This window comes from Triticum urartu, chromosome 5A, assembly GCF_056163025.1.
Source record: "Triticum urartu cultivar PI428250 chromosome 5A, HENAU_Tu73, whole genome shotgun sequence".
NCBI lineage: Eukaryota > Viridiplantae > Streptophyta > Magnoliopsida > Poales > Poaceae > Triticum > Triticum urartu.
This window is the reverse complement of record NC_141877.1, coordinates 615,012,086-615,026,595: the sequence shown is the minus strand read 5'-3', so window position 1 is coordinate 615,026,595 and position 14,510 is coordinate 615,012,086. Positions and strand designations below refer to the sequence as shown.

Genomic DNA, 14,510 nt, shown 5'->3' with positions numbered 1-14,510 from the left:
GATTTTTTTTGAATTCGTGAACTTTTTTCACTTCTCGGACTTTTCAAATTCATAAAAAAATCAAATTTGTATTTTTTTGAATTCATGAACTTCTTTTGGCTTCATGAACTTTTTAAATTATGGAAATTTTCCTGATTTTGTGAACTTTATCGAATTCGTGGACTTTTCTCAACTTCACAAACTTTTTCCAAATTCACAAACTTATCTCAACTTCGCGATTTTTTAATTCATATTTCTATAAATTTCACTAAATTTGTGCGAACTTGTGTTTTTTTAGCAAAAAATAGAAAAACAATAGCTAGTTTTTCCCTCTAAACCAATAGCCAAGAACGAGTGGGAGTTGAAGCGTATGAGTCGATGAAAAACAAAACTGAGAAAACTCATGGAGCGACTGAGAGCTACATGGGCCAGCCTAGACGGGCACCGGCTTCTAATTTGAGTGCTATAAGCGCCGGTTAAGAGGTCTCGATTCATCAACCTTTTGCACCAAGCAGCGAATCGGGGTTGGTGTGGAGGTGTCTAACATGGGTGAGGGCTAGGGGCTCGAGCTGGCCTGCGGTTACAAGAGAGAGGTGACGGATAAGCAGCAGCGTAGGTCGGCGGCGGCGACGGAGGGACTGCGGCGGCGACGGATGTTGTCACGGGAGGAGCCACTAGTAGAATAAGAATAAGGGCCTTTAGTCCCGGTTCCTGAACCGGGATTAAAGGGTCGTTAATAAAGCCTCCCCCTTTATTCTCGGTTCTTACATCAACCGGAACTAAAGGCTCTTCATGTGGTCGCTGTCTGGAGGTTCACTTTTAGTCCTGGTTACCCCAACCGGGACTAAGGAATTTTATAAATTTTAAAAAAAATTATGAAAAAAAATTTAAACTTTTTTTTGAATTTTGTTTTCCGATTTTTAAATTTCTGAATTATTTTAACCTCTAATATTTAATCACCCTCAACACTGCTCAATTTAACCTCTAATCTCTAATCACCCCTCATCATTCCAAATCATCTAACTTCCCGGACGGCCACCCATCCTCTCACTACTCCAGCCTGAGCACACTTAACTTTCGGGTTCTATTCCCCCTCGTTTCCAAGTCTGCATTTGTTGTTTTCCTAACAATAGTAAGATGTCAATCGTATTAACCCTCAGGAGTTTAGCTTGAGCATGAAGTCACACGTTTCACTGTTTGAGTTTGAAACTATTATTCTAAAAAACAATAATTATTTAGTAACACTAATATTTTTTGAATAAGTAGTTTGACCATAGTTTGACCATATTTGACCAAAATTCAAAAAAATTGAAATAATTATTTAGTAACACCAATATTCTTGAATAATTAATTAGTAACACTAATATTTCTTGAATAAGTAGTTTGACCATAGTTTGACCAGATTTGACCAAAATTCAAAAAAAAAATGAAATAATTATTTAGTAACACTAATATTCTTGAATAATTATTTAGTAACACTAATATTCTTGAATAATTATTTAGTAACACTAATATTTCTTGAATAAGTAGTTTGACCATAGTTTGACCACAGTTTGACCAGATTTGACCAAAATTCAAAAAATTGAAATAATTCTTTAGTAACTCTAATATTCTTGAATAATTATTTAGTAACACTAATATTTTTTGAATAAGTAGTTTGACCATAGTTTGACCAAATTTAACCAAAATTCAAAAAAACTAAAATTTGAGCATATCTTTTTTTCCTTTTGGAATTTGAGAATTCTAAAAATTTGCAAACAGTGTCCCAAACCGGGACTAAAGGTCTAATCTTTAGTCCCGGTTTGAGACACGAACCGGAACTAAAGGGCATCACACCCTTTATTCCCGGTTCGTGTCTCAAACCGGGACTAAAGGGCTCATTTGAACCGGGATATGCCTTTAGCGCACGAACAGGGACCAATGCTCACATTAGTCCCGGTTCGTGAATGAACCGGGACTATTGGGCTTATCTGGTCCGAACGAAAGCCCTGTTTTCTACTAGTGAGCAAGAGGACGATGTGAGTGAAGAGATAGGGAGAATAAGCACAATCCACTCTTCTTCCTTTTTATTGCGCCAAGCCCTCGGAGGAGTTGGCAGTGCCTACTCATCATTAACTACGGTGAACCTCATGGTTAGTTGGGGTGTATTTTGACTAGTTTTGATTTTCATGGTTATAAATTAAGTTGTGTGGTTAGTTTGTGGTTGAAATGAATACTTTTCTCAATCAATGATAAGGCATGAATGTTACTCGCTAGTTTTCCTAAAGTATCCTAGCATAGTAAGACCAAATTTAGGGGAAATGAGAAGTACGAATCAGATTAATATAACAAACATCAAAGACAACAATCTAGTGCATACATAACATCTATTTGGAGGCACTAATGTATAAAAGGTACCTAGAGATTACATCATTGATGCCAAACATTTTTACAAACTAATATTAATCTTGAGCCCCTTGAAGGACTGAAGCTAAAAACTTGCAGTAGTATGGCACATAAAATTGACTTTGATGTCAGTGAATGAACCTTGGAATATTCAGAATTTGTGAGCCTTTTCCGATACTGATGGTATATGAGATATGGGAGGACCTTATCAGTAGTTTTCTCAACAATAATAACTATATATATATCTCTCCAAGTCAAAAGCAAGGATGTCATAATCGAAATACCATAACCTTTGATAATTAGTACGAAGCAATACATCCTTCCCAAATATATTGTTCATACTTAAATGATGCTTCACCACCCATGTGTCAAAGCCCTCCAGTTTCCAAATTCGCATCAAGGAACCATCCAATTCTCGTTGTGCATAACACAAGACCCCGGATGACTAGGAAAGACGTCCATTCACACAATCTAGCATCCGATATGGTCCATTTAGAAATTCTGGAAGACGCAAGGTCCTATGGTGGAGAGCATGTGTGCATGTGGTAGGTGCATCAAGTGCGAGAATGTAATTATCCCATAAGTGCACCATATACAACACCCCATTTACGAAGAGTGAATTACCACAAATTATATCAGAAGTTTCCCAAAGACAACTAGACCATGTAGCATCTTCAGAGAAAAAGTACATTAACTTCAGTGTCACCAGACTTTGACTCTTCAAACTTGAAGACATAAAAGTGTTGAGACCATAATGGATCAAAGCATAACTTGAGATTAGTATAAAATAAGACATCTGATGTAGGTTCGGTATTTGGAAGTTTCATCCACTCTTGAGTTGCTGGATTGCACACAATGGTGTCAGAAATTTCTTTAGAGTGTGTACCGCCATAATAACAAAGAACTAGGCCATTGCTGCAATCCTTAAGCTCCATGGGATGATTGTAACATGGCACAAAGCTCAATGTTGTGTCAATATGCTTGTCACTTGAGGGGAGTCTGGCAAGATGGATGGGACTACCATGCTCAAAATTTTGGTATAAGACACCAACATGAGTTCTTGGGAGCTTCTAGCGGTAGTGTGGATCGGATGAGAAGGAAAGCCAAGCCTTGCAAACACACTTGAAATAGGAACCAAAGACAATCTCCGACATAATGCGCCCTTACCCTCTACCTATCATTTTTACAGTAATTGCACTCTTTGTTTGACAATGTACTCTTGAATTTCTTCATTAAGTTCAGTCACAGTCAAGAACACCATGCCTATGTGAAAGTTTACATCTTTCATGTTCTCTTGCCTCCACCTTTTGAGTTTCACTTTCTTCTTCATGTTTTCCTTCCGTCGGCATCAATTACTTTCACTTCCTCTGCTGAATCACTATCTTCCAACTCTTGCAACTCATTTGAATCATAGTCATTGTCCTCTCCCATTTAGATTTTTTCTTTGTTTATGCCCAAATTTCTCATCTACACATTCTTCATAGAGATCATCATCATCTTTACCTACTTCATTGTTAGAGTCAACCCAGTCTGCATCCCATTCATTATCATCAATGTCATTGTCATTTTCATTGGGGATTCTTCTTCTACCACAAGTTTTCTCCTGGTTCTTCTCAACTCATGTCCAACACTTTGTGTCACTGGTGGAACACTGCTACTCCCTTCATTGTTATCGTCCGCGTGAGATTGGTTAAGTCCGCCCTTCTGACCTTTAACCTTAAACCTAGGACTGCCCCTAATTCCAGTATTTAATCTAGGAGACTGAGGGCTTAGTGCAGGAGGCAAATCAGGTGTACCACTAACATTAATATCATCAATTACATTGTCAAATGTCATATCTTTGTGGTCCACAAACAACTAAAAATACTGAAATTTTGGAACAATGGTTGTCATGTGCAATGTGTCATTGTCACAGTCCACAATCCGGAGTCCATCATCTAGATTCTTTCCAGGGAGCAACAAGTATAAAGTGATGTTTGATTGGTCACTATATCCTAAATTGTCGCTTGAAATTAGCGAGTCGGAGAGGAGACCATGTATCTACTTCACATCCATATCCATCGAACAAAGCAGCTTTGGCATCAACATATGACTTCGACTTGCCAAATCCACAAAATAATTCAGCATAGTTTATTTCTATGGAGAAATATTCCTCTTGTGGTCCTAGATTACAAGGGATTCGGTCATGGATTCGGTCTAAATCGGAGTAAGAGTAACAAAAGAGTAGCATCGAGGGTAAGGGTTACGGGCACTGACCATGGCATGGATGAGGATCTCCGGGTTGCCACAGCTGTGGCACCATCTTAGTTGCGCCGCCATCAGAAAACCAGCTGCAATGACGACCTCTTCTCACCGGAGCAGCACCTCCGCCATCGATCGCCCCTGTTTTCGCTAGAGAGGTGGGGAAAAGAAAAGGATCGCAACCTAGAAGGCATTAGGGTTTGAGGGTTCTTTCACAAGAATGCACTACCAGTCGTTATCCCACACATGCCCTCCTATTGATGTGGCCAGGGTCAAAGCGCCACACAAGCCGGGCCACGGTGGTCAGATGAAATTAGGACCTCAGATGAATAACTCAAAGACAATTAGGACTCGGATGTGCATTTTGAAAGATTAGGACCCAACCAACACTTTGGTGAAAGAATTAGGACCGCACATGTATTTTACTCATGCAACAACTATCAATTAGTTACATTAAGCTAAGTTCATGCAACTATGCTACACAAATCGAAAACAACAAATCAAAATGGGCATGTACCTACCTCCACCTAGCACCGCACAACCACACACCATGGGCGCGCCCCAATCACTAGTACCTCTCAATCACATGTATTTTCTTGGCCCGTACCAACTAACACATCAATATAATTCTTGAGCCGTGTCTCATAGTAATACTCCCTCAATTCCACAATGTAGTGCGTATAGATTTTTTCAAAAGTCAAAATTTACAAACTTTGACCATATTTATAGAGAAAAATAGACAGCTGGATACATCATGAGCTATGTTTCATAATGTACATAGTTGGTATTTGAAATATACTCCCTCCGTCCTTTAAAGAGTGTACTTCTAACTTTATTGGAGGGTCAAACTATCTCAAAGTTTGACCGAGTTTGTGCAAAAATATATCAATGTTTGTGAAATCAAATAGGTATATGATGAAAGTATATTTTATCACGAATCTAATGCTACTAATTTGATGGCATAAATGTTGATGTATTATTATATAAACACGGTCAAATATAAAAAAGTTTGACTTTCCAAAAAAGTTGGAGGTACACTCTTTAAAGGACGGAGGGAGTAGATAGTTTTCTATATAAACTTGGTCAAAATTTGCTAAGTTTGACTTTTGAAAAAAATAATCTATATACACTAGATTGTGAAACGAGGGAGTAGTTATTTCATTTTTTTCCACAACAATGATAAACCAATGCTTCTGCCATCACTACACACAACTTCCTTTTGATCCATCCTCATTCTCCTTTTTCCGTAGTAGTTCGACCGCCCACTCATCAAGATGGTTGGCCGAACTCTGGCCCCGGCCACCCTAACCACCGGTAGCCACTCTGGTATGTACCGGCGTCCACCCCTCCCGCAACACTCCTTCCCTCGAGCGTCGTGGATGACCTCGCGGGTTTCTCTCTCGACAACCTCCTCCTCAAGTGGCTCTTCGCCGCCTCCTCCCCGACCACCGATCCGCTCCGTCGTCGTCGTCCCAGATGTGGTTACAATTTTCTAGATATATGATTGTTACAATTTTTTCCCACACCCCCGTACACTTTTTTCAAAGATATTGCAAAGTTTAAACAAATGCCCACACAACACAAAAATAGGACAACGCAAAAACTAATCTCTATTTTCTTGCAAAAAAAGTTCAAAACATGTTAAATTAACACAAGCGACACGAAAACCAAGTGTTAACACATACGAGCACAACACATACAACAATTAAGAAACATTTGTAAAATAAACATAACCCCTTTGCGGCACAACTGTACAAGTCTAGAGTCATTTTCAACATCTCATTCATGTGTAGTCAGCAAAGAACAAAAGATCCCACACACACAAAATCGGCTAGTTTCATGTCCAACCAACTGAAGGATCAAAGTCTCAAATATGTTGACTATAGGGGTGTTGAATATGCAATGATAGATTTTGAAAATATCTTGAGTTTATGGAAGTGTGGAATTATAAGTTCACTACATGAAACTATATGGATCAAAATATGAGACAAGGCAATTCTAGCAAGAAAACAAGTTAAAAGAAGCTAGATTTATAAAGTGCATAAAATGGAGAGGATACATCGAAATGGGAGTGCGTGAAGACAATATGATTTTTATCTAAACTTTGACTCCCTAGGGGTTCTAATCTCCGCTAAAGAGGCTTGGTACACCAAGTCACCAACAAGCACAAAGGTATAGCCTTATTCTTCTTGAGCTTAGGCCATAAATTCCAAGCTGAACCACTAAGGGTAGATCTTACAACAATCTCAGACTTAATCGGCAACCTAGAAGGAGACTCCAACTACCAAGGAATCCCCACAGCTCCAAAAGTAACAAGCTCAATAAGAACACGAAGGGGGTGTCAAGTTTTGCCTAGTGGAACACATATCTAGGTGTCCTATTTTGTTTTTTTCTCTTTTTGATGAAACTTTGGGGCTCTATGGAGACAAACTCAACAATTCGATAATGGTGGAGCTTCTTCATATCTAGACATCACCATCACCTTGGGAAGAATTAGGGTTATTTATGTTAGTAGGTAGGATGTTCAACTGGGGATTCGATCATTGTTAGCAGGTAGGATGTTCAACATACGGCTGAATTCAATTTTTTCTACGACTATGTTGCCTTACTGTTGTGGTGATTTATATTTCTATCCAGGTTTTGTCCTCCTAATGATTTCAAGCTAGCATTGCTTACATAAAGCTAGGGTCTACTAAGGCAAGATCCAGCCGAGCCGAGGACACAAGTTCGTTGGGCTGTATGTGACTACCGGTTCAGTTATGCTTTATTTACTATGGTTTGACATCCATTAGCATGTCTTTGTAGCAGGATGCTCTCTTTCTTTCCCAAAAACTCCAAAAGAGATTTCTGGGTATGGTATGGCATAAACAACTAGCATTATGTGTGTGAATAGACGTAATCTTTACTTCTTTTCCTCCCTCTTTGAACGACGATAGCGAGCGGAGCAGATTGCTGACATCAGGATCTATGACGGATCTGTCAAAGATCGATGGGACGCAACCCGAAATGGAGATAGCCAGCAATGTGGTCAACTACTTGCTCGTTGTGGTGCTCCTCGCCTTTCGTGGTCGCGCTGTGCACCAAGTTCTTCACCACCTAGTGAGTTGATCCCCTCTACTCCGCCGAGTTACATTTCTGGTCGACAATTTGGCTCAGCACGTGGCTTGCTAAGCAATTCACACAAATTTCTCAGGCAACCATGTCATGTCCATCATGGTCGTCCACTTAACCCTCTCCATGTTATAAATAAATCTCTTTCTCCCCTTTCCTCGTGCTGATTTTTCATTGTGATTTTGCTATGATTGTCTAGCTCAAGAATCACGAGGTTGTTCATCTCCAACGGAACACAACTTGTTTTTAATACATGTTACTTGATGTTTAGCTACGTTGAAACTACAACCGCAAGGCACTGCATTTCAGATCGATGACGCTTTATTCATTGGTTTGGTTGCCAGTTTTGAGCCACTTAGGGCCCGTTCGGAAGCTCTCTAGCTTCCCAACGGGGCCAGCTTCTCGAAGGATCGGCGCTAGCCAACTTCCCAGGGGAGCCAGGAGCGTTCGACATCACAGGAGAGGAGATGCGCTAGCCGTTGTGGTCGGGCCCATCAGCTTGGGCTTTGTTCACAGAGGAAAACGGTTCGGCCGGCACTTCGGGGTGGCAGCCGGATGTAATTTGAAGGAACTTCTACTTTTGGATTTCGCGAAGCAACACTTCCCTTGCTCCACCGATTTGCACTACGTGCCTCCTCCACATCTGAAGCTGGCTCCATGGAGCCGAGGTGTTCGGCCAGCTCCTGGCCCGCTTCTGGAGAAGCGTGGAGGTGGAGCACTTCCGAATGGGCCCTTAGTTTACGGGTTGCAATTGCCATCACCGTTGTTGAATCCGGATGGCTAGATTTTTATTTGTGTTTGTGTCATAGGTTGCAAAGAATCTTGTAGCTGCAGCGACGATGACACCTTCAGTTCCGCCTTTCAGGGCACCTGCTGCAAATACACCTTTTGGATCATGTATGTATCATATGGTTGCTTGTTTCTTCAGCACGCACATGAACTACAACCTTAATCATGCCCAACAGCCTGTTTTGTGATTAGAGTCCTCCCATCTGGGTGTCGCGTCTTCCTCGAACCTTCTCGTGTGGTGTCAGAGAGACAGACGAAGAGGTCGAGCAGTCTGTGCCTACGTACTCTTCCCTCGATGTGTCGAGCTGAGGATACAGACGAGGAGGCCATGACAATCTGTTGCATCTTCATCGGCGTCCTCACTCCTCGGCACGCGACGCGTAGAGACGGACAAGGAGGCCAAGAGTTGGAAGTGTGTCACACTGTAGTGCTTTGTTTGATGGGGAACTATGTTTGTGGTGCTTTGTCTTACAGGGAGCTACGTTTGAATGTTAGCATATTTTGTTTAGGTATTGACGATTCCATGATAAATTTCTACTCAGTACCAAATGAATAAATTGTCGCTCAACTAGAGTAAAATGCATGGGCAGTCCTAACTCTTTCACCAAAGTGTCGATTGGACCCTAATTCTTTCAAAATGCACATGTGAGTCCTAATTCTTTTTAAGTGATTCATCTGACGTCCTAAATCCGTCTGAACAATCTAACAACCATGCTTGGCGCTTTGACCCTGGATTGTATTCTGGTGTTTGTTTCGGATAGCATTCCTAGCCACGTTTAATTAGTAAAACAGCAGTATTGATCCTAGGAGGAACACATCAATATAATCTTAACGCGTATCTCAACGTAATAGTTATTCCATTTTTTCACAACAATGATAAACCACCGCTTCTGCCATCAGTGCGCACAACTTCTTTCAGTTCATCCTCTTCATTGTCCTTTTCAATAGTACTTTCGCCGCCCGATCATCAAGATGGGACTCCGGTGAGGGGGGAAGGTGTTGGGCTCGGATAGACAGGCTCAATACTGGCGTAGTTGGCGAGAGAAACAGAAACCCTAACGTAAGGGGAAAAACTATCTGCCGATGTGCTAGCTAGCTGGAGAGTGATATATATGGAGGCCGGGTTAATCATGCCTACCTTGCTCGAGCCGCACAGAACAAAGCAACCAACACACGGAGTCAAACAAAAAAGCTCTCATGCATGGTGCACACCGCGCCTAGCCACCCCGAGACGCAGTCCAACGCACTGTTGGAGGCTAGCGTGTTGGTGACATGAAATCAAATGCTCAATGTTAGCATATGTTGATGAGTGGAGAGCGGTCCATGGAGACAAGGTAAAGCTGAGCAAGGCAGAGATCAAACAGAAATGGGAACTCCCAGAAGAGGGCTGGGTGAAGACCAACTCTGACAGGGCTATTGCCAAGTATGGAGGCAAGGGAGGAGGGGGTGTTGTGTTGTGAGATCACATGGGCTCGCTTCAGGGCGGCCTGTCATTGCTTCGACAGGATCATTGATCCAGAGGTGGTGAAGCTCAAGGCATGCAAAAGGGTGATATAGGTGGCGTCGGAACTCAACATGGAGAAGCTGCACTTGGAGCTAGATAATGTTTTGGTGGTCAAAATGACCAACGAGCCGGTAAAGAATCTTTCTGCTTGCGGGCATTGCATTGAGGAGATCAAGGAGATGCTCAAAGCTTTCCAAGAGGTAAAGGTGTCATTGGTGAGACTTAGTGTGAATGGTGTTGCAGATAAAGTTAGCTATGTTTGGTTTGAGACTTTGAGTGAAGAACTTGGTAAGGTTTGGTTTTATGTTCCTCTAGATTGCATTCTGGAGTTTGTTTCGGATGGCATTCCTTGTCACGTTTAATTAACAAAGCGGCAGTATTGATCCTAAGAAGAATACATCAATATAATTTTGACCCATATCTCAACGTAATAGTTATTTCATTTTTTTCACAATAATGATAAACCACCTGTTCTGCTATCACTACGCACAACTTTTTTTCTGTCCATCTTCTTGATTGTCCTTTTCAATAGTACTTTCGCCACCCGCTCATCGAGACAGGACTCCGGTGACGAAAGAAGGTGTTTGGAATCAGATAAACAGGCTCAACACCGGCATCGCCGCCAAGAGAAGGAAGAACCCTAACGTAAAGGTGAAACAAGTATCTGCCGCCGTGCTAGCTAGCTGCGGAGTGATATATACGGAGACCGGGTTAATCGTGCCTCCTCTGCTCGAGCCGCACAAAACAGAGCAACCAACACACGGAGTCAAACAAAAAGCTCTTGTGAACGGTGCACACCTCGCCTAAGTGGTCCTGAGACACAGTCCAACGCACTGTTGGAGGCGAGCGTGTTGACGACCGACCGTCCGTTGGCGAGTGAAGCTATTTGCTGCCCTGCTAGAGCATCTACAGCCGGACTTTACAAATCCGGCCCTTTAAACGCTCGCGGATATGACCGGGCACGTCGGCGGACAGTAACCAGTTATGCCTTAAATTAGCCATTATGCATCCGCCTTTCATATTTCAACCTATAAATTCATATGAAGCATGTAAAAAAATCCTACATACTACTACTACTACCCTAGCTACTCTTCATCGTTGGAGATGTCCACAACGATGGTCCCGGGCGCTGGCTCATCCTCCTCCACCTCATCCATGTAGATGAGCATATCCGCCTCCTCCGCGACCTGCTGCGCCTCCATCTCCTGCCGGCGATGACGTCTAGCCTCTGCAGCAGACTCCAACCAGAGGGAATCGAGGATGGCCTGCTCCTCCTCCTGCAGATCCGCGTCGCCAGCTCCCAGCTCCCCCACATCTTCCTTCTTCGGCTCCTTCTCTTCCTCCAACTCCTCTTTCGAATCCACTGCTTCTAGAGGTAGCCCCGCGGCGATCCGGGCTTCGTGCCTAGCTCGGATCTGCTCAAGGAGCTCGAGCCGGCGCTCTGGCGTTAGAAATGGCTCGTTCCCCAACGGCGTGGGGGTATAGCTACTAGACAGACAGGTGGAGTGAAAAGTGACAGCAGCACGTGGATAGATGGTAGAGTTTCGATGCGGCCGATCGACTTAAATAGTCAGGCTAGGCACTATGCAACCCGCCGGAGCTACGCCACCGATCGAACGAAGGAAACAAGTTTCAAACCGCCAGGGCGCCCCATCCGCCTCATTGTTTGAGACCCGTTTGGATAAAAAATCATAAACGGTCAATGATCTAGCGGCTGCCCGAGGGTTTAAGGCCGGTTTGGACGCGACGCCTGGCTGTAGAATATGGAGAGACCAAACTGCATGATTCGTCGGTTACGATGCGCAGTGAACAGTGGACGCGTCGTCATTACAAAATCACCTCAAATACTAGTAGAAAGCCTACGCAAATCCCAAACAAATTAACGGAGCTCGCAGGTTCACGCACAGCACAGGCAATTCATTCCACCACGCTGGTACACGATTAGAGAGAGGTCCATCAATGTCACAAATTACATACCCACTACTACTACATAGTAGACGAGAGGACGATGCCGAATCAACGCGACAGGATTGATCTGAGCTTCTGGTCTACTCCGATGGACGACTAGAGCTTGAGCGGCATGATCTTGACCTGGTCGAGCACGGGGCCGCAGAGCGAGACGCCGTCGGTGACCTTGGTGTGGTAGTAGGAGCTGTAGAAGGTGACCCTGGTGCGGACTCCGGCGGCCACGAACCTGAGGCTCGCCGCCTTGAACCCGCCCTTGCCCGTGGACTGGAACGGCACCTTCTGCGTGACGTTGGCGGCGAAGGCCTCCACGAGCATGGAGCCGTGGCAGCCGTTCTTGGCGTCGCCGACGACGTAGGAGAGGTTGTAGGCGCGGTTGGGCACGGTGCGGATGACCTGCGCGATGGCGCTCTCCCGCCCCGCCACCAGCTCCACCGCGTACTGCCCCGCCGGCACCGAGAAGTGGGCGGCGTCGATGTACCGCACCGCCTTGAGCGACTCGATGATCCAGCCCGGCAGCGGCGACGTCACGTCCTTCTGCTTCGGCGGCAGCAGCACGCCAACGCTCGAGTTCTTGAACACCTGCGGCCCGATCTCGAAGCCGTCGTTCTTGATCAGGTTATCTGCAACAGCCACGTACATCAATGGCATCGTCAAGCAACCGCGTACATCAGATGGAGCAGAACATTTTCGTGGAGGCGAAACGACCGAACTCGGACGGATCTGACCTTTGGTGGGGTAGGGCGTGGGGAGCTCCTTGATGGCGACGGCGTCGATGAGCGGGCCGCACGCGGCGTCCTCCTGCACGCCGGGGTTGCTGAAGGTGACCTCCGCGACAGGGGAGGAGGCGCGGAAGCCCCAGGCCCAGGTGTCGGCGGTGTCGGCGCTGTAGAGGGTGCGGACGGCGACGTCGGCGGGGGCGGAGAGCGACGGGGAGACGGCGATGCGCAGGGCCTCGTCCTGCGCGCAGGTGCGGGTGGCGGCGAAGGTGAGCGCGTAGAGCGAGCCGGGGCGCACGGACACGTTCTGCGACGCCGACGCGTGGCTGCCGAGGCGGAGCGCGTGCACGCCGTGCGGCACCGCGAAGAACATGCCGCCCGGCTGCGGCCCCGCCGACACGTACTCGACGTGGCCCCGCAGCGTCCACCCCGGCAGCGAGTGGCGGCCCACGATGAGGGTCTTGTTCACCTTCCTCGGCGCCATCTCGAAGTTGCCGTTCATCAGCAGACCTGCATCACCCAAAATAAATTACTACTAGCGCTTCTTTTCGCGCGTGCACTAGACTGGAGATAACCTGAAACGAAATGTCCCCGAGATGTCCCTGCATTTTGCTACTCCTTCCGTTCCGAATTACTTGTCTTGGATTTGTCTAATACGACTCATTTTAGTGTTAAATATCTCCGTATCGTATCTAGACAAATCTAAAACAAATAATTCGGAACAGAGGGAGTACTTCCCAGATAAAGAAAAAAAACATGGGCAACTTTTGTCCCTGATCTTGCAATAGATCCACACAATCTGGGGAAGAATCCAAAAATGCTAAGCCTCGTATGCAAACGGGATGATGCAGTACTACATTCTCCTATGGCTTGCAATAAGTATCTGTTCTAATCTTGCAACAATGCAGCATAGAAGGGACAAAGACAAAAATGGAGCGGCAGTAACTCAGTCCATTATCTCATTTTCTTCTATGTAAACGCTGTAGCAGTGTTGTACCGAAGGTGCATTTGCAAGAACAAGAAGAACAGATCCAGAGATAAGGGTGGCAAGAAAGACAGGACTGAGAGAGAAAATGGTGCGAGGAGACCGGTGCAAGGAGTGCCATTACCTTCAGCGTCCTGAGCTTGAGGAGATGCATGGGCCGGGGCAGGGGCGGTGACGGGGGCAGGAGCACGGGCAGGGGCCGGAGGGGGAGCGGTGACGGCGAGCGTGGCGACGGCGGAGGAGGCGGAGACGGTGAGCAGCGCCAGCAGCAGGGCACCCCATGGGAGCTCCATTGCGAGCTTAGCTGAAAGAGATGAGGTCTCACTTTTTCTTTCGCTTTGGCTTCTTGCAGTGCAGGGTTGCAGGGGAAGAGGACTGCCCCTGCCCCCTGGCTTTTGTGGAAGAGATAGTGAGGAAAGTGCACAGAGAACCTCGATACTCTTGGAAATTACAGATCCACCCCGAATGCATAAACGTCGTCAGAATGTAATGAATTGTTGCTTATAATTCAATTAACCAATATTCATTGTACACGTTCAGGAATGAAACAGAACAATACAAGGAGAAGTGCTGCTGGAGTTTGCTCGAATGTACACGCACTTGTCCAAAAAACCTTGGAAAGAAGGGTGCGTTTTGGAATCTTAAGAAGTATGATGGCAACAATGTGATGAACCACGACTTTCATTGACTATAATTTGACAGTCTCTACTGAAGCGCAGGAATCAGAATGAATGTACTGCCCCCGCACTAATGATTCCCGCTTCTTTTTTTACTAGCTTCCCGCGCATTGCTTGCCTCTGCCGTGTGTGTACTGCAGACGACAGGCGGCACC

The 14,510-nt window shown here is 45.1% G+C and overlaps 1 protein-coding gene and 1 pseudogene across 1 annotated transcript; both read right to left on the bottom strand.

Annotated features, from left to right (window-relative positions):
* Positions 1-2,584: 2,584 nt before the first annotated feature.
* On the bottom strand, positions 2,585-3,518 carry LOC147973377 (F-box protein At5g49610-like; annotated as a pseudogene).
* An 8,387-nt stretch (positions 3,519-11,905) lies between these two features.
* On the bottom strand, positions 11,906-14,055 carry LOC125511067 (protein TEEBE). Its single transcript, XM_048676347.2, has 3 exons — positions 13,803-14,055; positions 12,703-13,203; positions 11,906-12,597 (listed from the first exon to the last, which is right to left on the bottom strand). Exons 1-3 carry the CDS (start codon positions 13,969-13,971, stop codon positions 12,074-12,076), a joined length of 1,194 nt encoding a protein of 397 aa, XP_048532304.1. The 5' UTR covers positions 13,972-14,055; the 3' UTR covers positions 11,906-12,073.
* Positions 14,056-14,510: the final 455 nt, after the last annotated feature.